The sequence below is a fragment of the Bombina bombina genome, chromosome 2 (assembly GCF_027579735.1).
Source record: "Bombina bombina isolate aBomBom1 chromosome 2, aBomBom1.pri, whole genome shotgun sequence".
Taxonomy (NCBI): Eukaryota; Metazoa; Chordata; class Amphibia; order Anura; family Bombinatoridae; genus Bombina; species Bombina bombina.
This window is the reverse complement of record NC_069500.1, coordinates 1,187,314,247-1,187,339,961: the sequence shown is the minus strand read 5'-3', so window position 1 is coordinate 1,187,339,961 and position 25,715 is coordinate 1,187,314,247. Positions and strand designations below refer to the sequence as shown.

The 25,715-nt window shown below is 38.6% G+C and overlaps 1 protein-coding gene across 2 annotated transcripts in view; it reads left to right on the top strand.

Annotated features, from left to right (window-relative positions):
• Positions 1-25,715, top strand: part of SORBS2 (sorbin and SH3 domain containing 2) — a 551,268-nt gene that overhangs the window by 504,607 nt on the left and 20,946 nt on the right. For both annotated transcript variants that reach the window (XM_053703892.1, XM_053703891.1), the window contains 2 exons: positions 1,156-1,263; positions 12,555-12,598. In XM_053703892.1, coding sequence (XP_053559867.1) covers positions 1,156-1,263; positions 12,555-12,598 — 152 coding nt within the window. The remainder of the gene's footprint in view (positions 1-1,155; positions 1,264-12,554; positions 12,599-25,715) is intronic.

Here is a 25,715-nt window from a genome sequence, read left to right as displayed (position 1 = left end):
TCCATCAACAAGTTTATAGATTATGCTAAATAAAAAGAACCTGTCAGAATAGCACCCTTGAAGTGCTGGGTAATACTGATGCCATTTGCACTACCATACATCAGCCCTGGATTAGCTGGGAGCATGCGTACGGCTGCTCCTGCACTGATCTATGGGAGTGTGCACCGAGTGGAATATTCTGAAATTAGTTGTGTCTTTGCATTTTGAGACAATGTATGGGAGACCTCTCATCTCGGTGACTTCGCCCAGAAAGTGTCACTGAAACAGGGAAGGCTCTGTCCTGAGACATACACCATGACGTGTAGCTGTACATTATAAGGGATAATATAAAGTAAAAATGAATAAAGGGAAACAAAAATATCATTTCTAGGTGACAGCAGTTTCCCTTTTAAAAAGATATTCAAATATTATTTTTATTATCATCATCATCGTTTTGAAATCCCCAGTAAATTGTGTAGTGCTGAGTAGATGGCTAGGGGTTCTCAATGACACTGATACATAGTAAAAAGAAATACAAATACCGGTATGTAAACAAACTAATAGTAGTAAGAGCAGATTTATTTATTTTATTTTTTAAAGCTACACTAAAAAAATATTGTTGTAAATCTCTCTGGAGGGGCTTGTTTGTATCCGCAAAATATTTTGTCTGCTTGCATATGCTCTGTACACCAGCATGTATTAGTAGCCAATGTGACTGCAGCTTATGCACAAGCACAGGCCTGATGCACAAGTGGATTGGCGGCATGACTCAGCCCCTCTGGACGAGAGAAAATGACAATTGTATGAGCCCCATGGCCTAGCGACATTCATTAAGTAAGCTATGTAAGAGTGCATGTTTACAAGAAAACATACTGCAGGATACCTATGCTTCTAACTTAAGTGTGATGGTTATCCTTGAAAGTAAGATTTTGTAGATAGTTTAACATCTTTACTGACAGTGAGATTTGTCCCATATGGAGCTGTTATGTGTTTCTGCCTTTAGAATTGGAACATTTGCTTTGCATGAGGGGAGCAACTTACAAAAAGCTTTAATAGTGCTGTATGTTTGTTGTCTGTTCCCTTGCTGGTTACTATTAGAAGCAACGTTCGCATGCACAATTGCAGAATCAAAAGCATAGTGAAAAGAATCTGATTCCTTTTGTATGATTTTTTCAGGGTATATTTAAAAGTGACCTAGTAATTGTTGGTAAGCCTCCTCGTAGTCCTGTGATGTCTAGGAAATCCTGCAGTTCACCTATCAAAAGCCCCAGCAACAGCCACCGGGTAGAGTACCTAATATCCGATGTTTCATTTTACAGTTCTTTCACCATTGGCCCACACTAAGCTATAACAAACGTGAACCAGAAGATTATTAAGTCTATATGCTGTTGAACATATGACACCTGTGATGATTAACCTGTTGGCTACCAGTGAATGCTGCAGTGCATTGGAAATCTCTCAAAGTTCTTCGAAACTCACATTAAACCAAAACAGTTATATTAGCCATGACTTGGTGGTATGGTCAATCACCGTATGTGGGAAGAAACAGCCATGAGATGTACACTATCTAAGGTTCAAGCTTTGCTGCATAACATATGAGGTTCTAAGACTGTACCCATATATTTTAGCAGACTTTGCATTTCTTGGGTTGCAACATCTATAATGTTTCCTTTATGTAATTGGGTCATGTTGCATGGTTTCATTGTGTCTTTAGATTGTACATAGTTAAATATGAATGTGAGTGTTATAAGTTAATGGAAATAGAGTGTGGCAAACTTCAAATTTCACCTACATAAATGAGAACCTGCATGTGAATTATTTTTAAGCATGCACTACATTTTAATCATAAATAGAGTTTTAATTATTATTAATCTTGTTATTATTTAAATGTAAAGTGATGTCAAATTCTGTAGCACTAAGTAGATACATACGGGAGCATAATGTCACCGATCCATGGGAGAAAGGAAAGATACATAAAACAGAGTTAGTTGAATAAATTAATATAGGAGGAAGACCTTCTCCAAACTGCTTACAATCTAATAATAAATTTTTGCTTTATATTTTTTCACTACAACTTGTTTATGCACTTTAATTCATCAGTTAATTTGCATGTTCAGTCTATTAATCCTTTGAGTGCCATCGCAAATTGTCTCAGTCAGGTGCTGACGATGGCTCAGAGCCGTTGCTAGCACTCACCCACCTTGAGGGCAATCTGGGGGCTCCCACCTACGCCAGGGTTTCACGATTCACGCTGTGACATCACGAGCAATGACATGATGATGTCACTGTGCAACTTTATTTAAAACAAACAATGGACAGTATAGGGAACTGGGGGCATGCTGCTTAGAAGCCTGTATCTCAGGCATCTAAGCAGCTACAGACCTACTGTTGGAAAGGTAATCACCTTAAAAAAAGTAAAAAAAAAAAAAAAAAAAAAAAGCTCAAATCCAGCTTAGCACCCAGGTGGGAAATGGCTTAGAAACCAAAGGGTTAAGGCAGGGAGCGTGCATGTAGCTAGAGTATTATTATTTCTGTCTCATCTAGTATCTCTTCCAGGGTTGAGGATTGAAGTGAGCTACTCTAATGTGCATCTCATATTTCCTATGCTGGACTGCAAGATATAATCATTCCTCTATAGTCATGAAGAACAGATCATCTTAGCTAAATCATGAACTGTGCTGAGATGCCAAAGTTGTAGGTCTTGGTACTAGTTTCATTGGTTTTGTATGATGTTTCTTGAATTCTTTATTGGGGGCCAGAGTCATAAAATACTGTGTTCATATTCTGGAGGTGATTGTTCAGCATATAGATTCCAAGTTCTTTAAATTAATTTCCTTCCTTCCAAGTGGGAATAATCTAATGTATCTGTCTGTCTGCAATGCCGGGCGGACAGGGGTGGAGATGTCCGCCCCTTATTGTCCATCCAATGTTAAATCTAGGCCAAAGATTGGAGGATAGCATGTCGAGAGTTAAGTAATAAACAGTACAGGACCACTAGATTGTTATCCGAGCCATAATTGAAGAGGTTATTCTTTTACCAATGAGGGCTTTTGTGTGTTTGTGTTTATTTTTGACAGTGAGTGAGATGCTTCTCTATCATCCCCTGTTATTTTACTTAGATGCGAGATCTATTGAGTCACGTTATTCCCTCATTTGAAAAGGAGATCTTGATTAACAGTAAAGCACCTACGCGATGCATATGCACCAATCAGCTGCTGCATATTTTTTTATTTTTTTAAATGCCACTGGGATTTAGAATGCAGCACCCAAAGGTTACACTTTTGGAATGCTCTGTATTGCAAATTTAACTGCTATTAATAAGCTGGAGCCCTATTTCATAATAATATTTAAATAAAGACCAAATTAGCCCATCCTGCAGCACCAATGTTTCGGAGTTTGTGTTAAATACATCTCTGAAACTTATTTTCCAATAGGGTGCAGTCAGGAATAACGTGTGACTCGCCACAATCTCATGATTTCAGCTGATAAGCCCAACACAAACAAGAAATCAGACAGACAGGAAGGTGGCCATCTAGTGTGACAACACGTTGGTATGCCAAGACTTAATCCACAGACATAATCAAATAAACTTGCAGTTTCACAGCCTTCAGAATGGATCCAGGATAAAAAAATACTTCTGAGACTAATACATGCTGTGAAGTTCTAGAGATGTCATAGTCTGTGTAGTGCTAAATCACTCCTGACTTTTACTGAAAATATTTAGTTGCTACAGTAATTATCACGGCCTGCACTTGGTAGAATGTCATGTGCTAAGCTACTGAGAAATCTAGCAGCTTGCACTCAAAACTACATTATACAGCACTGTGGTCTCCTTATTGGATACTTTACTAATTAAAAGGGTGAATACAGACCTAATTAGGCAGAAAACCTGAATACTATTACTGTGGTTGAAACCTTTGCAAATAATCACCTTGCTAAAAAACAGACAATATTTAAGATGAATGAAAGCATTTTTTGTACAAGCTTGTTACCCTACTTTTTCATGACTATTTTTTGTTACCTGGTCTTTAATGAGTATTTACCTCAGCACAAGCCTGTGAATTACATTTAAAAAAAATAGATATGCTGCACAAATGAGGAGTCTAACACACAATGTAATTAGTAAGAGCATGCAATTTGTGTATTACCTATCCTAGCTAACTATGGGCTAGATTACAAGTGAGGCGCAGACTTTTTGCGTAAGCGATATCGTTTTTACGTGAGCCTTTTTAATTGCGCTTACAAGTTGAGTGAAATCGCGATTGCGCTAGTACAATTGCCATTTACGATTCAATCCTTACCGCTATCTCAGAGCTTTGGTTAACTGTTTCCTGAAACAAAATTTGCACAAAAAACAAGGTACAGTTAAACTCATATTATCACTGTCTAATAAAAATTGTTTCAAAAAAAGATATTGCACAAAAAAAGATATAATGGCTCAAAGATATGAGATATCGGGTGTTAGGGGGAAAAAAAGCTGCCAAAGTACTTTAATATAGAGATACAAATTTGTATGTATATACAGTAGAAATGTCTATATATGTTTACATATATATTAATGTATTTATATGTGTATATATGTATTGACAAACATATATACACATATAAACACATAAATATGTATGTACACATATATAGACAAATATATAAGTGCATTAGAGCCCTTTGCCAATAAGTAGATGACAACATGTAAAAACATATACTGTATATGCAATATTCATATTTAATAAAGATTTTAACTATGTATTTACTGTAAATATTTCACAGTTGCTAATGCGAATATGATATGTTGTTTGCGCAATGGGTGTTGTTTTTTTCTCCTCCATTGATTTCTATGCACATGCACGTTAGGATTTTTGCGCTATTCCGGTTGCGCAGAATAAGCTTTTTTGAAACTTGAAATACGAACGCAACCCGACTAACGCAAAAAGCTTAAAGGGACAGTAAAGTTAGACATTCATGATTTAGACAGAGCATACCATTTTAAACGACTTTCCAGTTTACTTCTATTATTTAATTTGCTTCCTTCTTTTGTTATCCTTTGCTGAAAAGTTTATCTAGGCAAGCTGCTGATTGATGGCTGCATATATATACCGATTGTCATTGGCTCACATATGTGTTCACTTAGAAACCAGTAGTGCATTGCTGCTCATTCAACAAATGATACCAAGAGAATGAAACAAATTTGATTATAGAAGTAAACTGGAACGTTGTATTCTCTATCTGAATCACAAAATAAATGTGGTTTTTGCGACTGCAAAAAAACAAACAAAAAAAATGTGCCACTTGTAATCTAGCCCTATGTGTTTAGCTTCCATAAATGAGTTAAATGCATAGGTAAAGTCCATATTGGGAGCCACAACCATTGCAGCTCCCAAGAAAAACAGGTCAGTGAGCAAATCGGTAGCTTAGGAGTTGTAATGCTTGTTTGTCCCAAGTGAGGCTTTACCTATGTTTTTAACCCTTTTGAAGCGGTTAAGCACATAGCTATCCTATCAGTACTGTAAAAAGTACATGCTAAAAAACATTTAGCACATATCATTTTTGCATATGTGCTTTTTAATTACCTGCTGCATGTCTGTAAGTAAAGGGATATAAAACACAGCACTTTTCATTCATGATTCAGACAGAACCTGCAACTTTAATTACCTCTCTAATTTACTTCTATTATACATTTTTCTTCTGTATTTTGGTATCTTTTGTTGAATAGCATGGATGTATGCTTAGGAGCCAGTCCATTTATGTATGGCAGCAGTTGTGCAAGAACGTTATCCATTCGCAAGAGCACTAGATGGCAGCACTATTTCCTGCCATTTAGTGCTCCAGATGCCTACCTGGGTATCTCTTCAACACAGAATATCATGGGAACGAAGCAAATTTGATCAAATAAGTAAATTGCACTACAATGTACTTAAAAAAACATTTTGAATTTGTTATTAGACAAAAGCTTTGTCTTTCTTTGTCTATAAAACTTTCCCAAGTCATAAATCACCTCCACTAAATAAGCCAAACAAATACAACATGAGCTAAAAATATTGCACTGTTTATGGAGCCATTGTCTGAAGAGAACTAACACAGTGTTCCAGTTTAATACTCATGGGGTTTACAGACCTTTTGGCTTTTAAGTTGCTAATCTGCCAACAAGGGCACCTTTACTGACCCACTGGGATTTTACTACTCACTATGCCCATAGTGCCGTACTGGTTATCCAGCTGTTCAGCATGACTAAGTACATTTACTGACCCACTGGGATTTTACTACTCACTATGCCCATAGTGCCGTACTGGTTATCCAGCTGTTCAGCATGACTAACCACATTTACTGACCCACTGGGATTTTACTACTCACTATGCCCATAGTGCCGTACTGGTTATACAGCTGTACAGCATGACTAACCACCTTTACTGACCCACTGGGATTTTACTACTCACTATGCCCATAGTGCCGTACTGGTTATCCAGCTGTTCAGCATGACTAACCACATTTACTGACCCACTGGGATTTTAGTCCTCACTATGCCCATAGTGCCGTACTGGTTATCCAGCTGTACAGCATGACTAACCACCTTTACTGACCCACTGGGATTTTACTACTCACTATGCCCATAGTGCCGTACTGGTTATCCAGCTGTACAGCATGACTAACCACATTTACTGACCCACTGGGATTTTACTACTCACTATGCCCATAGTGCCGTACTGGTTATACAGCTGTACAGCATGACTAACCACATTTACTGACCCACTGGGATTTTACTACTCACTATGCCCATAGTGCCGTACTGGTTATCCAGCTGTACAGCATGACTAACCACATTTACTGACCCACTGGGATTTTACTACTCACTATGCCCATAGTGCCGTACTGGTTATCCAGCTGTACAGCATGACTAACCACATTTACTGACCCACTGGGATTTTACTACTCACTATGCCCATAGTGCCGTACTGGTTATCCAGCTGTACAGCATGACTAAACACATTTACTTACCCACTGGGATTTTACTACTCACTATGCCCATAGTGCCGTACTGGTTATCCAGCTGTACAGCATGACTAAGTACATTTACTGACCCACTGGGATTTTACTACTCACTATGCCCATAGTGCCGTACTGGTTATCCAGCTGTACAGCATGACTAACCACATTTACTGACCCACTGGGATTTTACTACTCACTATGCCCATAGTGCCGTACTGGTTATCCAGCTGTACAGCATGACTAAGTACATTTACTGACCCACTGGGATTTTACTACTCACTATGCCCATAGTGCCGTACTGGTTATCCAGCTGTACAGCATGACTAACCACATTTACTGACCCACTGGGATTTTACTACTCACTATGCCCATAGTGCCGTACTGGTTATCCAGCTGTACAGCATGACTAAGTACATTTACTGACCCACTGGGATTTTACTACTCACTATGCCCATAGTGCCGTACTGGTTATCCAGCTGTACAGCATGACTAACCACCTTTACTGACCCACTGGGATTTTAGTCCTCACTTCTGCAGCTATGCCCATAGTGCCGTACTGGTTATCCAGCTGTTCAGCATGACTAACCACATTTACTGACCCACTGGGATTTTACTACTCACTATGCCCATAGTGCCGTACTGGTTATCCAGCTGTTCAGCATGACTAAGTACATTTACTGACCCACTGGGATTTTACTACTCACTATGCCCATAGTGCCGTACTGGTTATCCAGCTGTTCAGCATGACTAAGTACATTTACTGACCCACTGGGATTTTAGTCCTCACTATGCCCATAGTGCCGTACTGGTTATCCAGCTGTACAGCATGACTAACCACATTTACTGACCCACTGGGATTTTACTACTCACTATGCCCATAGTGCCGTACTGGTTATCCAGCTGTTCAGCATGACTAAGTACATTTACTGACCCACTGGGATTTTACTACTCACTATGCCCATAGTGCCGTACTGGTTATCCAGCTGTACAGCATGACTAACCACATTTACTGACCCACTGGGATTTTACTACTCACTATGCCCATAGTGCCGTACTGGTTATCCAGCTGTATAGCATGACTAACCACATTTACTGACCCACTGGGATTTTACTACTCACTATGCCCATAGTGCCGTACTGGTTATCCAGCTGTACAGCATGACTAAACACATTTACTGACCCACTGGGATTTTAGTCCTCACTATGCCCATAGTGCCGTACTGGTTATACAGCTGTACAGCATGACTAACCACATTTACTGACCCACTGGGATTTTACTACTCACTATGCCCATAGTGCCGTACTGGTTATACAGCTGTACAGCATGACTAACCACATTTACTGACCCACTGGGATTTTACTACTCACTATGCCCATAGTGCCGTACTGGTTATCCAGCTGTACAGCATGACTAAGTACATTTACTGACCCACTGGGATTTTACTACTCACTATGCCCATAGTGCCGTACTGGTTATCCAGCTGTACAGCATGACTAACCACATTTACTGACCCACTGGGATTTTACTACTCACTATGCCCATAGTGCCGTACTGGTTATCCAGCTGTACAGCATGACTAACCACATTTACTGACCCACTGGGATTTTACTACTCACTATGCCCATAGTGCCGTACTGGTTATCCAGCTGTACAGCATGACTAACCACATTTACTGACCCACTGGGATTTTACTACTCACTATGCCCATAGTGCCGTACTGGTTATCCAGCTGTACAGCATGACTAACCACATTTACTGACCCACTGGGATTTTACTACTCACTATGCCCATAGTGCCGTACTGGTTATACAGCTGTACAGCATGACTAACCACATTTACTGACCCACTGGGATTTTACTACTCACTATGCCCATAGTGCCGTACTGGTTATACAGCTGTACAGCATGACTAACCACATTTACTGACCCACTGGGATTTTACTACTCACTATGCCCATAGTGCCGTACTGGTTATCCAGCTGTGTACAGCATGACTAAGTACATTTACTAATAAATAAGACAGGTTTGCTAGCACCGCTTGGGAGACGCATGTTTTCCAGTAAGAAACAATGGGTTGTGCTTTTACATTGGAGGATAGAATAAAATCTCTTAAAGGGACCCAATACTTATTCTTTATTACTTATTGTTAGGTACCAGACAAGCATCTTGCAAGAAGTACATGAGACATTTAAATAATCATAGTTTTTAGCAGACAAAAATGGCTGCAAAGCTCCGCCCACAGCTTTCTTCTTGTCAAGTTTGCTGTTTTATTTTATGACAGTTTAGCAGTGCACATTTAATATTTTTCAGTTAGCTGTTTCAAATTGCACATGCACAAAGCAATGTGTGCAAGTAGAAAAACGTATTCACGAGCTGATTGTGATTTGAGAAACTTAAAGGGACATGAAACCCAAATTTGTTCTTTCATGATTTAGAAAGAGCATGCAATTTTAAACAACTTTCCAATTTACTTCTATGATCTATTTTGCTTCATTATTTTGATATCTTTTGTTGAAAAGCATATCTAAATACGCCCAGTAGCTGCTGATTGGTGCCTGCACATAGATGCCTCGATTGATTGGCTCACCCATGTACATTGCTATTTCTTCAACAAAATATATCTAAATAATGAAGCAAATTAGATAGAAGTAAATTGGAATGTTGTGTAAAATTGTATTCTCTATCTGAATCATTAGAGAAAAAAATTGGGTTTCATGTCCCTTTAACATACCAAAATATGCACGCAATGTCTAGACTGTCCCTTTAAATGTTAAAGGGATATGAAATAGAAAGATTTTGTTTTGTGATTGGCAACTCAATTTTTAAAAAAAAAATAAGTTTCCAGTTGATCAAATTTGCTTCATTCCCATGGTATTCTTTGTTGAAGAGATACTTAGGTAGGATTCTAGAGCACTACATGGCAGGAAATAATGCTGCCATCTAGTGCTCTTGCAAGTGGGTAACATTCTTGCAGAACTGCTGCCATATAGTGCTCCAGACACATGCACGCTCCGGAGCTTACATTCATAATCAGGAGAACAAAGAATGTTGTTTAAAATACCATGCTCTATATTAAAGGGACATAATACTCATATGCTAAATCACTTGAAACTGATGCAGTATAACTGTAAAAAGCTGACAGGAAAATATCACCTGAGCATCTCTATGTAAAAAAGGAAGATATTTTACCTCACAATCTCCTCAGCTCAGCAGAGTAAGTTCTGTGTAAAAAGTTATACTCAGCTGCTCCCAGCTGCAGGTAAAAAATTTTAAAAAAATGAAGAAATGAGCAGCAGCCAATCAGCATCAGCAGTGCTGAGGTCATGAACTCTTACTGTGATCTCATGAGACTTGATTTATCTCTCTTGAGATTTCATAGTAAGCTTCCTTTACCTGATTGGTGAAATAATATGAGAGTGCACGATGCTCATCCTTTCAGCTGTCCCAGGACAGACACACTAAAATGCTGCTTAGAAATCCTTTACAATGGGAGGTGGCTACTGAGGAACTTTTGAGGTAAAATATCTTTCTTTTTTACATAGAGATGTTCAGGAGATATTTTCTAGTCAGCTTTTTACAGCTATGCTGCATCACTTTCAAGTGTTTAAACATTTGGGTATTATGGCCCTTTAATTATGAAAGAACAATTTTGTGTTTCATGTCCCTTTAATTGAAATAATTACAGAGACCTAAATCAGGGGATAGCCTTCCTGTAGATGTGTTACACTATAGAGTAGTAGTGAACATGCATAAGGCTATTATTATTATTATCAGGTATTTGTAGAGCACCAACAGATTCTGCAGCGCTGATATAAGAATGATTTGGCTTTTGGATAGTCAGATTAATGAGCAGGCTAGATGGATCTATTGCTGTACTTCCCAAACTTTTTCCGACTCCTATCCCACTGATTCCATAAATTCACCGTCCGCACATAAAAATATTATTCACAATAGCAGTGCATGGTCCCTAATGAAGAACACACAATTTAATATATTCAATCTATTCAAATTTTTAATTCATACTTTTTGGTTCAGTTAATTCAAAAAGGAATTGTTTTGATTGAAAGTTACTGTGCGTCATATACCATAATTGGTAATGACATTACTATTTAAAAAATGATGTGATGTGACAGCTTGATGAAGGGATATCAGTGGTTTCATGTCAGCAGGAGTCCTACATGTCCAGATGCAGATTTCTTTTCTTGTAGCATATTTGTATAACTGCAATAATAAACTTTATGGAAAATGTATTGTAACAATATGTGCTAATTTACAGCACATCTATCACAGTAGGTAGCTGATAAACCCAAACTATTACAAAAGGAAATGTTTTAAAAGAAAGGAGTTGTAAAACTTCAAATGCAATGAGAGAAAGTTGTATAACTTTAGGAATATGCTAAAGTGCAGTAAATTAGGTCATTGTAGATCTGGTATCCTCGTCCAATCCTTGCCTACTAATGTCCACTTTGGTAATTCCAGCATCTCTTCCCACCTCTTGTTCCTATTGGCGTCTCTTGGTAAACTCACCAAACCAGCTGCTTTGGAAACCACTGATCTATTGTCACTGTGATGAACTTATTTTTTAAAAAGATTGTCATTTTTAATTTTAAGACCAGAACATGTTGTGCTAAAATCTATAGCTATAAATGTTAAAACCTGTATATATTTTTCTTGTGAATAGAACATTAAAACAAAATTATAGTGTCTATGGTTTAAACATGGTTTTGCTAAAATAAATCATATGCGCACAATCTTATGTTGAAACCAAACAATTGTATTTTAATATTACATGATGTGCTTTTAATCCTGTTTATTTAATAAAAAAATAGTCCAATTCCTCATGAATAGACATATGGGACATGTGGTCAAGAAGAACTGAAAGTTACAAGGCGTTTGTTTTGTGAGGTATTAGAATTAATAATGCTTTTCCAGATCACCCAGTGAAACATTATGCCGCTATATCTTGGTCAGGAGCAGCTCTGTGCTAATATAACATTATTATGTTCCCTGACTAAGCATTTGCACATTTTTCCCTTGTAAGGTAACCTGGTAGGTGTTTGAATTGTGTGTGGTGTAGCATTTGTGCACATGATATCTGGTGTGATCAGCATGCTACATATCTACCTTTGTACAACACAGTAGCATGGAGCGTACATTGACGTTCGCTTTAATGTTGCATTGCTGTCTGTTAGTATGAAGAAAAGCACTGTGATTCCGTGCTGCAAGGAATGTGGCTTGCTGTGTACTTCTTCTTGGTATTTGTGCTTAGCAACATGTTCCACATCTGTGAAGCTGTCAGCTTTATAAATGTAGCAGATATTGTATTTTGATGTATCTGTACATGTTTATATGTTTCTTTTGTTGCATCTCAAATGAACAATAATACATTTATTGCAACACTTTGTGAGATCTACATCATTTTAATAGTATTAAATGAATTGAATGTTTTCTGTATTAAATATACTTTTTAAATAGGTCAAAGGGAATATAGGACATTTGTTGGGGGGGGGGTTCTTTCAGCTTTGCTTTGGTTGTGCAATCTTGTTTTATCTTAGGAAATTACTAAATGAACATTTTTCTGTTTATATCCGCAGAAGCCTGTGTTTACTCATGAAAATATACAAACAATGGGAGAACCGTAAGTTTACATTTTATATTAAATCTCATGTCAATTCTGTTACATATTACCATGCCAAAATCTCACGTCCAATACAAACAGAGAGAGGCATTATAGGAAGCATTGCAATACAAGTGCATAATACAAGAGGTCACTGCAGGGTCAGCTCAAGGAATTGCTCTGATAATGTGCTACCTGGGTCCGAGAATAAAATTACACCCCAAACTCTCTTCACTACAGTCTAAACCCAGCCATTGAGCTGCATTTTAAAGACGATAGAAATACAACTTGGCCACTTTTATACTATTTAAGGCAACCATATTCTCCCCATGTGCCGCCTCTTTTAAAGTTTACTCAAATTGTTATTGTTTAAAAAGATAGTTAATCCTTTTATTATCCATTCCCCAGTTTTGCATAACCAACACAGTTATATTTATACACCTGAACTAACGCCCTCTAGCTGTGAAAACTGTCAAAATGCATTAAAACAAGAGGCAGCCTTCAAGGTCTTAGAAATTTGTATATGTGCCTATCTAGGTTTAGCTTTTAACTAAGAATACCAAGAGAACAAGGCAAATTTGATGATAAAAGTGAAAGTTGTTTAACAACTAGACTGTCCATTTAAGTGCTGTCTGGGTCCTATGGTGCCACCAGGGCGCATTATAGAGCCAGCCTTGGGTTCCATTTTCAGAATTAAAGGCACAGTAAAGTCACAATTAATGGTCTAGATTAAGGGGGCGTACTCTGATGCCACAGCATCCGAATTCAGAAGAAGACGGCCACTCACTCATTCGGCTCTTTTCAAGGCTGTTCTATTATTTTTCAATATGTTCTATTGTTTCAATGTGCTTAAGATATGTTTACTCTTATGGATATGTTTTTATATTCTACTCTAAAAAATGAGTCTAGACATTACTAAAATATGACTTTTTTTATTTTTTTATTACAGTTAGTTTCAATGCTACAATCCTTCATAATACGGGAACTCTCTAAAACTTAACATTATATTATACTCAATTATATATCCTACCATATAATGTTTAAATCCCCATATTTCTTATTGTCACTTGTAATGTCACACACCCCCTACTGGTATCCTTACGCCATTTATATTATGTGGGAAGGAAGCAGATTTGCATAAGCATTTCTTTACAGAAAGCATTGCTGATACAATGAATTCCTATAGTGACAGATATTCTAATGTATTTATTGAATGCCTAGGACAAGCATAAAGCGAGGATTAAAAAGATATTAAAGGTTAAAGTAATTGTTCATGAATAAGAAAGATTATACCATTTAAAAAAAAAGTGTGCACGTCTTGTGTACTATGTGGCGCAGTACTTTTGCAACAATGTTTGAAACAGTGTGATACATTAAATGCTCAAAACACGAGCCCACTCCTGAACATACACTCGTATGCGCTTGTGGAAAAAATATATATATTTCAGCAAACAATACCAAGGTAAAGATGGATTTTTTTTATAGTATGTTCTCTCTAAATTATGGAATATCATTTTTGCTTTCATGTCCTCTTAATGAAGTTTAGACTAGGTAATTGTTACCTGTTGTCAAAATCAGTTATTTTTATTTATAGTGTTGCCTTAGATATCTGCTTCCCTTGATTTCTCTTTAAACTTTAGCATCTAGTTGGGAGTCTTTCAGCTTGTAACTCAAGATGTATGCCTTTTTGGGGGGATAAATTGAAAATATTGTTTCTTTCCTAAGATATGGTGAGTCCACGACTTGAGTAATTACTGTTGGGAATATCACTCCTGACCAGCAGGAGGAGGCAAAGAGCACCACAGTTAAACTGTTAAGTATCACCCCCATACCCACAACCCCTATTCATTCTCTTTGCCTTCAGTGCATGGAGGAGGTGAAGTTTAGGTGTCTGAAGAAAATTTTTTATTTCATCTACAAGCAAGTTTTGAGGTATAGCCGTATTTCACGTCATTCCTTGCAGTCGGGTAGTGGTGGCTTTAAAGCAGTTAGGAACTTGTAAAGAGGTACTTACTGCATTTTCCTAACAATTCCTACCCTAGTTTAGAAAGCCAGAGTTGGCTACTCTGTTCCTTCTTTTTCAAAGGTCTCTGTGAGGAACTGTGTTTTCTCATACTTTGTAACTGTCTACATGCTGGACAGCGGAGCAGGTAAGTGCTTTTTCTTCAAGTTGGGGAGACCATGCACTTAAAAAATTAAAAGACACTGCTTTTTTATTGGGACATAGATACTCCTGTTGTATGGGTTACACTGGGGCATGAAGCAGGCACTGTAGCATGTGTGAGACTAACATTTAAACTCTCTTTTAAAAAGAAAGGGTAAAATGTTTTTATTTGGCTTTATTTTCTGACACATATTTACTTGATAAAACAATACAAGTTTAAAGGGACAGTCAATACCAGAATTTTTGTTGTTTTAAAAGATAATAAGATAATCCCTTAATTACCAATTCCCCAGTTTTGCATAACCAACACAGTTATAATTATACATGTTTTACCATGTATCTAAGCCTCAGCAGACTGCCCCCTTATTTCAGTTTTTTTGACAGACTTGCCTTTTAGCCAATGAGATCTGTCTCCATGATATATTCACGTGCATGAGCTCAATGTTACTAACTAATGCCCTCTAGTGGTGAAAAACGATCAAAATGCATTTAGATTAGAGGCGGCCTTCAAGGTCTAAGAAATTAGCATATGAATCTCTTAGGTTTAGCTTTCAACTAAGAATACCAAGAGAACAAAGCAAAATGGTGATAAAAGTAAATTGGAAAGTTGTTTAAAATTACATGCCCAATTTGAAACATGAAAGTTTTTTTTGGACTTGACTGTCCCTTTAAACTGGTTTTAAGGCTGAATTTTTTATTTCAGCGGCTTATTCATTTCCCCTTTGCTTTAAAATAAAACGATGCAACATTTTGAACTGTCCGGTTTGAAAAAACTGATATTTCTGGTACTGTGTGTACCAGGAAGCTATTTTCTATTTTTTTTTTCGGCAGTTGCGGTCACATGACAGGCTTTACTTCATAACGTTTCTGAGGAAAAAGTTATTTTTCTCCATTTCTGGATGATCCGGTCTTAATTGGTAGCGGTAAGGCACTTCAGTAATTGAGGTGTGGGGTTGCCTGAGGGGTATTTTAGAAGTTTATTTGATGTTTATTAATTGTTTTTCTTTTACAAGATATGACGAGTCCACGGATTTCATCCTTATGGGATATCGCCTCCTGGGAGGAGGCAAAGAGCTCCACAGCAGAGCTGCATAAATAGCTCCTCCCTTCCCCCCCCAACCCAGTCATTTTCTTTGCCTGTTTTAGTGATAGGAAGAGGTAAAGTGAGGTGTTAGTTTAGATTCTTCAATCAAGAGTTTTTTATTTTTTAAATGGTGCCAAAGTGTACTATTTTTCTGCTGAGCAGTTATAGTTTTATGATTCTGGGAACTGGAGGGTTTTTGGCCCCTCAGCGCCTCCCATACTGTTACTGCTATGCTGAGATGGTCTTAGAGAGATTTTAACTAAGGCCCTTCTATCTTCACAGGACCTCAGGAGGAAGGTTAGACTCCCTGACACTGTGAGTCTCTCATGCTGTTCCTCAGCATGCAGGTAAGTGCAGTCTGTTTCTGGGGTTTTGCACTATAAGAAAAGAGTGACATTCTCAGAACGGTCTGTACTTTTATTTTCTCAGGGGACATGACAAGTCTTCCTGTTGCTATTATGTCGCTTTTCATTAGTGATAGGGTGTATGAGAACCGACATAGAACTTTATCCAGATACTCTAATATGATTGATTTACCCTAGAAGCGCTGGGATAAGAAAGAGATATGTGCAATCTTTGTTCAGACACCCTAGCAAGACGAATTTAACTAGAAGAGCTGAAATGTTAATTTGGCATGTGTGTGTTACGGGCGTTTTTTTTTTCAATTTTTGTGCACAGGGCTGACGTTGGGAGTTACGGAGCCGTAGGAGTTAAGTTCTTAATTTACTCCGGGGCTTTGGCCTGCATAGACTTTTCTTTCATGTAATTAGCAAGAGTCCATGAGCTAGTGACGTATGGGATATACATTCCTACCAGGAGGGGCAAAGTTTCCCAAACCTCAAAATGCCTATAAATACACCCCTCACCACACCCACAATTCAGTTTTACAAACTTTGCCTCCTATGGAGGTGGTGAAGTAAGTTTGTGCTAGATTCTACGTTGATATGCGCTCCGCAACAAGTTGGAGCCCGGTTTTCCTCTCAGCGTGCAGTGAATGTCAGAGGGATGTGAGGAGAGTATTGCCTATTTGAATGCAGTGATCTCCTTCTACGGGGTCTATTTCATAGGTTCTCTGTTATCGGTCGTAGAGATTCATCTCTTACCTCCCTTTTCAGATCGACGATATACTCTTATTTATATACCATTACCTCTGCTGATTTTCGTTTCAGTACTGGTTTGGCTTTCTACAAACATGTAGATGAGTGTCCTGGGGTAAGTAAATCTTATTTTCTGTGACACTCTAAGCTATGGTTGGGCACTTTATTTATAAAGTTCTAAATATATATATTCAAACATTTATTTGCCTTGACTCAGAATGTTCAACATTCCTTATTTTCAGACAGTCAGTTTCATATTTGGGATAATGCATTTGAATCAATCATTTTTTCTTACCTTAAAAATTTGACTTTTTTTCCCTGTGGGCTGTTAGGCTCGCGGGGGCTGAAAATGCTTCATTTTATTGCGTCATTCTTGGCGCGGACTTTTTTGGCGCAAAAAAATTTTTCTGTTTCCGGCGTCATACGTGTCGCCGGAAGTTGCGTCATTTTTTGACGTCCTTTTGCGCCAAAAATGTCGGCGTTCTGGATGTGGCGTCATTTTTGGCGCCAAAAAGCATTTAGGCGCCAAACAATGTGGGCGTATTATTTGGCGCCAAAAAATATGGGCGTCGCTTTTGTCTCCACATTATTTCAGTCTCATTTTTTCTTTGCTTCTGGTTACTAGAAGCTTGTTTATTGGCATTTTTTCCCATTCCTGAAACTGTCATTTAAGGAATTTGATCAATTTTGCTTTATATGTTGTTTTTTCTCTTACATATCGCAAGATGTCTCACGTTGCATCTGAGTCAGAAGATACTTCAGGAAAATCGCTGTCTAGTGCTGGAACTACCAAAGCTAAGTGTATCTGCTGTAAACTTTTGGTAGCTATTCCTCCGGCTGTTGTTTGTATTAATTGTCATGACAAACATGTTAAAGCAGATAATATTTCCTTTAGTAATGTACCATTGCCTGTTGCAGTTCCCTCAACATCTAAGGTGCAGAATGTTCCTGATAACATAAGAGATTTTGTTTCTGAATCCATCAAGAAGGCTATGTCTGTTATTTCTCCTTCTAGTAAACATAAAAAATCTTTTAAAACTTCTCTCTCTACAGATGAATTTTTAAATGAACATCATCATTCTGATTCTGATGACTCTTCTGGTTCAGAGGATTCTGTCTCAGAGATTGATGCTGATAAATCTTCATATTTATTTAAAATGGAATTTATTCGTTCTTTACTTAAAGAAGTACTAATTGCTTTAGAAATAGAGGATTCTGGTCCTCTTGATACTAATTCTAAACGTTTAGATAAGGTATTTAAATCTCCTGTGGTTATTCCAGAAGTTTTTCCTGTTCCTAATGCTATTTCTGAAGTAATTTCCAGAGAATGGGATAAATTGGGTAATTCATTTACTCCTTCTAAACGTTTTAAGCAATTATATCCTGTGCCGTCTGACAGATTAGAATTTTGGGACAAAATCCCTAAAGTCGATGGGGCTATTTCTACCCTTGCTAAACGTACTACTATTCCTACGTCAGATGGTACTTCGTTTAAAGATCCTTTAGATAGGAAAATTGAATCCTTTCTAAGAAAAGCTTATCTGTGTTCAGGTAATCTTCTTAGACCTGCTATATCTTTGGCTGATGTTGCTGCAGCTTCAACTTTTTGGTTGGAGACTTTAGCACAACAAGTAACAGATCATGATTCTCATAATATTATTATTCTAATTCAGCATGCTAATAATTTTATCTGTGATGCCATTTTTGATATTATCAGAGTTGATGTCAGGTTTATGTCTCTAGCTATTTTAGCTAGAAGAGCTTTATGGCTTAAAACTTGGAATGCTGATATGGCTTCTAAATCAACTCTACTTTCCATTTCTTTCCAGGGTAACAAATTATTTGGTTCTCAGTTGGATTCCATTATCTCAACTGTTACTGGTGGGAAAGGAACTTTTTTACCACAGGATAAAAAAATCTAAGGGTAAAAACAGGGCTAATAATCGTTTTCGTTCTTTTCGTTTCAACAAAGAACAAAAGCCTGATCCTTCATCCTCAGGAGCAGTTTCAGTTTGGAAACCATCTCCAGTCTGGAATAAATCCAAGCCTTCTAGAAAGGCAAAGCCTGCTTCTAAGTCCACATGAAGGTGCGGCCCTCATTCCAGCTCAGCTGGTAGGGGGCAGGTTACGTTTTTTCAAAGAAATTTGGATCAATTCTGTTCACAATCTTTGGATTCAGAACATTGTTTCAGAAGGGTACAGAATTGGTTTCAAGATGAGACCTCCTGCAAAGAGATTTTTTCTTTCCCGTGTCCCAGTAAATCCAGTGAAAGCTCAAGCATTTCTGAATTGTGTTTCAGATCTAGAGTTGGCTGGAGTAATTATGCCAGTTCCAGTTCGGGAACAGGGGATGGGGTTTTATTCAAATCTCTTCATTGTACCAAAGAAGGAGAATTCCTTCAGACCAGTTCTGGATCTAAAAATATTGAATCGTTATGTAAGGATACCAACGTTCAAAATGGTAACTGTAAGGACTATCTTGCCTTTTGTTCAGCAAGGGCATTTTATGTCCACAATAGATTTACAGGATGCATATCTGCATATTCCGATTCATCCAGATCATTATCAGTTCCTGAGATTCTCTTTTCTGGACAAGCATTACCAGTTTGTGGCTCTGCCGTTTGGCCTAGCTACAGCTCCAAGAATTTTTACAAAGGTTCTCGGTGCCCTTCTGTCTGTAATCAGAGAACAGGGTATTGTGGTATTTCCTTATTTGGACGATATCTTGGTACTTGCTCAGTCTTTACATTTAGCAGAATCTCATACGAATCGACTTGTGTTGTTTCTTCAAGATCATGGTTGGAGGATCAATTCACCAAAAAGTTCATTGATTCCTCAGACAAGGGTAACCTTTCTGGGTTTCCAGATAGATTCAGTGTCCATGACTCTGTCTTTAACAGACAAGAGACGTCTAAAATTGATTTCAGCTTGTCGAAACCTTCAGTCACAATCATTCCCTTCGGTAGCCTTATGCATGGAAATTCTAGGTCTTATGACTGCTGCATCGGACGCGATCCCCTTTGCTCGTTTTCACATGCGACCTCTTCAGCTCTGTATGCTGAATCAATGGTGCAAGGATTACACAAAGATATCTCAATTAATATCTTTAAAACCGATTGTACGACACTCTCTAACGTGGTGGACAGATCACCATCGTTTAATTCAGGGGGCTTCTTTTGTGCTTCCGACCTGGACTGTAATTTCAACAGATGCAAGTCTCACAGGTTGGGGAGCTGTGTGGGGATCTCTGACGGCACAAGGAGTTTGGGAATCTCAGGAGGTGAGATTACCGATCAATATTTTGGAACTCCGTGCAATTTTCAGAGCTCTTCAGTCTTGGCCTCTTCTGAAGAGAGAATCGTTCATTTGTTTTCAGACAGACAATGTCACTACTGTGGCATACATCAATCATCAAGGAGGGACTCACAGTCCTCTGGCTATGAAAGAAGTATCTCGAATTCTGGTTTGGGCGGAATCCAGCTCCTGTCTAATCTCTGCGGTTCATATCCCAGGTATAGACAATTGGGAAGCGGATTATCTCAGTCGCCAAACGTTGCATCCGGGCGAATGGTCTCTTCACCCAGAGGTATTTCTTCAGATTGTTCAAATGTGGGAACTTCCAGAAATAGATCTGATGGCGTCTCATCTAAACAAGAAACTTCCCAGGTATCTATCCAGATCCCGGGATCCTCAGGCGGAAGCAGTGGATGCATTATCACTTCCTTGGAAGTATCATCCTGCTTATATCTTTCCGCCTCTAGTTCTTCTTCCAAGAGTAATCTCCAAGATTCTGAAGGAATGCTCGTTTGTTCTGCTGGTAGCTCCGGCATGGCCTCACAGGTTTTGGTATGCGGATCTTGTCCGGATGGCCTCTTGCCATCCGTGGACTCTTCCGCTACGACCAGACCTTCTGTCGCAAGGTCCTTTTTTCCATCAGGATCTCAAATCCTTAAATTTAAAGGTATGGAGATTGAACGCTTGATTCTTGGTCAAAGAGGTTTCTCTGACTCTGTGATTAATACTATGTTACAGGCTCGTAAATCTGTATCCAGAGAGATATATTATAGAGTCTGGAAGACTTATATTTCTTGGTGTCTTTCTCATCATTTTTCTTGGCATTCTTTTAGAATTCCGAGAATTTTACAGTTTCTTCAGGATGGTTTAGATAAAGGTTTATCCGCAAGTTCTTTGAAAGGACAAATCTCTGCTCTTTCTGTTCTTTTTCACAGAAAGATTGCTAATCTTCCTGATATTCATTGTTTTGTACAAGCTTTGGTCATTAAGTCAATTTCTCCTCCTTGGAGTTTGAATTTGGTTCTGGGGCTCTTCAAGCTCCTCCGTTTGAACCTATGCATTCATTGGACATTAAATTACTTTCTTGGAAAGTTTTGTTCCTTTTGGCAATCTCTTCTGCCAGAAGAGTTTCTGAATTATCTGCTCTTTCTTGTGAGTCTCCTTTTCTGATTTTTCATCAGGATAAGGCAGTGTTGCGAACTTCTTTTGAATTTTTACCTAAAGTTGTGAATTCTAACAACATTAGTAGGGAAATTGTGGTTCCTTCATTATGTCCTAATCCTAAGAATTCTAAGGAGAAATCATTGCATTCTTTGGATGTTGTTAGAGCTTTGAAATATTATGTTGAAGCTACTAAGTCTTTCCGAAAGACTTCTAGTTTATTTGTTACCTTTTCTGGTTCTAGAAAAGGCCAGAAAGCTTCTGCCATTTCTTTGGCATCTTGGTTGAAATCTTTAATTCATCTTGTCTATATTGAGTCGGGTAAATCTCCGCCTCAAAGGATTACAGCTCATTCTACTAGGTCAGTTTCTACTTCCTGGGCGTTTAGGAATGAAGCTTCGATTGATCAGATTTGCAAAGCAGCAACTTGGTCCTCTTTGCATACTTTTACTAAATTCTACCATTTTGATGTATTTTCTTCTTCTGAAGCAGTTTTTGGTAGAAAAGTACTTCAGGCAGCGGTTTCAGTTTGAATCTTCTGCTTATGTTTTTCATTAAACTTTATTTTGGGTGTGGATTATTTTCAGCAGGAATTGGCTGTCTTTATTTTATCCCTCCCTCTCTAGTGACTCTTGCGTGGAAAGATCCACATCTTGGGTAATCATTATCCCATACGTCACTAGCTCATGGACTCTTGCTAATTACATGAAAGAAAACATAATTTATGTAAGAACTTACCTGATAAATTCATTTCTTTCATATTAGCAAGAGTCCATGAGGCCCGCCCTTTTTTTGTGGTGGTTATGATTTTTGTATAAAGCACAATTATTCCAATTCCTTATTTTATATGCTTTCGCACTTTTTTATCACCCCACTTCTTGGCCATTCGTTAAACTGAATTGTGGGTGTGGTGAGGGGTGTATTTATAGGCATTTTGAGGTTTGGGAAACTTTGCCCCTCCTGGTAGGAATGTATATCCCATACGTCACTAGCTCATGGACTCTTGCTAATATGAAAGAAATGAATTTATCAGGTAAGTTCTTTCATAAATTATGTTTTTTTTCTATTTTCCCGGCTTCTGACGCCCACGATGGGCGGGGCATTGTACTGGCACGCTTTAGCGCAGTTGTACCGCTTGTCATTCTTTGTACACTTGTTTATGAGAAAGATTACACAAGTGATCATAAACACGCCGGTTCAGGGACTTTATCCTTGGTCAGTGGAGACAGGTAGGAGCCGCAGCAGAGCTGCGGCATGGTGACTGATAAGTTTTTGTTATGTGAAATAAACGGATCATTCACTAATAGGGGAATGTGAAAACGATTTCTATCTGACATATATACATCAAGCAATGTTCACATAACGTTTTGCAAAAAGTTAAGATTTTTTACACTTATATTTTTCAGTGTTCCTGACCAAGCTTGCATTTTTCTGTTCAGGTTGTCAAAATGGATGACCTTGAGCAAACTACATGTCTTATGTGTTTAAATGCCATTGTGGAACCCCCAGTTACACTTTGTCCCCCATGTATTCAGAGGGCCTTAGAGTGTAGAGAGAAAATTTTCTTTAATAAAGATATGTCTAATGAATGTCCTCAGACTGCTGAGACTCAGGGTATGCCGCAACTTTCTCCCAAAGTGTCACAGCCTTTAACGCCCGTGCGAGTAACGCCATGTTCTTCCACGTCGTCTGCGTCATTTACTCTGCAGGATATGGCAGTTATGTCCTCTACGCTTACAGAAGTTTTATCTAAGTTGCCGGTATTACAGGGCAAACATAGTAGAAAAGAGACCCAGGTGGGTCATGCGACTTCTGATTCTTTGATGGCAATCTCCGATTTACCTTCCCAGGGCTCTGAGGGAGGGGTAGGGAGGCTCTGTCTGAAGGGGAGCTGTCTGACTCAGGTAGTGCTTTACCCCAGACAGATTCGGACGTGATGTCCTTCAGATTTAAGCTTGAACACCTTCGCCTGTTACTATGGGAGGTTCTGATGACTCTGGACGACTGTGACTCTATTGTGATCCCTCCAGAGAAATTGTGTAAGATGGACAAGTATTTAGAGGTTCTATCTTATTCTGACGTTTCTCCAGTTCCTAAGAGAATTTCGGAAATTATTACTAAGGAATGGGAAAGACCGGGTATTCCGTTCTCACCCTCCCTAAAAAAATGTACCCTATACCTGACACCGTTCGGGATTCTTGGCAAACGGTCCCTAAAGTTGAGGGAGCTATTTCTACCCTGGCTAAGCGTACAACTATCCCTATTGAGGACAGTTGTTCTTTCAAAGACCCTATGGATAAAAAATTGGAGGGTCTTTTAAAGAAGCTATTTGTTCATCAAGGCCTTCTATTACAACCGACGGCCTGCATTGTACCAGTCACAACTGTGGCTGCTTTTTGGTTTGACGCCTTAGAAGATTCTCTTAAGACTGAGACTTCTTTAGAGGAAATAATGGATAGAATTAAGGCCCTCAAGCTGGCTAATTCTTTTGTTACGGATGCCGCCTTTCAGATAGCCAAATTGGCTGCTAAGAATGCAGGATTTGCCATTCTAGCGCACAGAGCCTTATGGTTAAAATCTTGGTCTGCGGATGTGTCCTCTAAATCCAAACTTTTGGCTATTCCTTTCAAGGGAAAGACCCTATTCGGTCCTGACTTGAAAGAGATCATTTCTGACATTACGGGAGGTAAGGGTCACCTCCTACCTCAGGACAAAGCATCTAAGCAGAGGGGTAGACAGAGTAATTTTCATTCCTTTCGAAATTTCAAGGGAGCCCCCTCTTCCTCTTCCGCTAAACAGGATGGGAATTTTGCACAAGCCAAGCCCGTCTGGAGACCCAACCAGGCTTGGAACAAGGGTAAACAACCCAAGAAGCCCGCTGCTGCTCCCAAGACAGCATGAAGGGACTGGATCTAGAGATAGAGAGGGACTTTCTCTCTTTCCCCAGGATTGGAAAAGAGACGTTCAGGATAGAAACATAGAAACATAGATATTGACGGCAGATAAGAGCCATAGGCCCAGCAAGTCTGCCCCACCTTACCTAACAGTATAAACTTATCTAGTTCGTAGGATAGCCCTATGCTTGTCCCATGCATTTTTAAAGTCCCCCACAGTGTTTGTTGCTACTACCTCTTGAGGAAGTTTATTCCATAAATCAATCACTCTTTCTGTAAAGAAGTGCTTCCTCAAATTACTCCTGAATCTACTACCCTTTAGCTTGAGCTCATGACCCCTTGTTCTTGAATTTTCCATTTTATGTAAAATACCCACAGCCTCAGTTTTACTAAACCCTTTAATGTACTTGAAAGTTGCTATCATATCACCTCTTTCCCTTCTCTCCTCTAAGCTATACATATTTAGGTCATTGAGCCTATCCTGGTAAGTTTTATTTTTTAGACCATGTACCATTTTGGTAGCCCTCCTTTGCACAGATTCAAGTTTGTTAATATCCTTCTGAAGATATGGCCTCCAGAACTGCACACAATACTCAAGATGAGGCCTAACTAATGATCTATAAAGTGGCATAAGAACCTTACTATTTCTGCTGCAAATACCTCTACCAATACATCCAAGCATTCTGCTAGCCTTACTCGCTGCCTTACTACATTGTTTACTAAGTTTTAAATCATCTGAAATAATAATTCCCAAGTCCTGTTCCTCGTCTGTAACAGTCAGTAAAGTGTCATTGAGTCTGTAATTAACATTTGGATTTTTCTTCCCTAAATGCATTATTTTACACTTTGCTGTGTTAAACTTTAGATCCCAGTCGTTTGTCCAATCCTCCAATTGTTGTATATCACTTCTCATTTTGTCTACCCCCCCTGGAACATCCACTCTGTTGCAAATTTTTGTATCATCTGCAAAGAGACATACTTTCCCCTGTAGCCCTTTGCTGATATCGCAGATAAATATGTTAAACAAAACAGGCCCCAGAACTGACCCCTGAGGAACACCACTAGTAACAGCCCCCTCTGCTGAATGAACTCCATTTACTAAGACACTTTGTTTTCTGTCCTTAAGCCAGCATTCCACCCAGTTCACAATTTTTGAATCTAGACCAAGGAGATATAGTTTGTGAATAAGTTTATTGTGTGGGACGGTGTCAAATGCTTTGCTGAAATCTAGATATGCTACATCAACTGCTCCTCCCTTGTCTAATACTTTTGTTACATAATCAAAGAAGTCAATTAGATTAGTCTGACATGATCTCCCTGAAGTAAAACCATGCTGATTTTGGTCCTCTAAATTGTTTGTCTTTATGTAAGTCATAATTCTTTCCTTTAAGAGGCTTTCCATTAATTTCCCTACTACTGAAGTTAAACTAACTGGCCTGTAGTT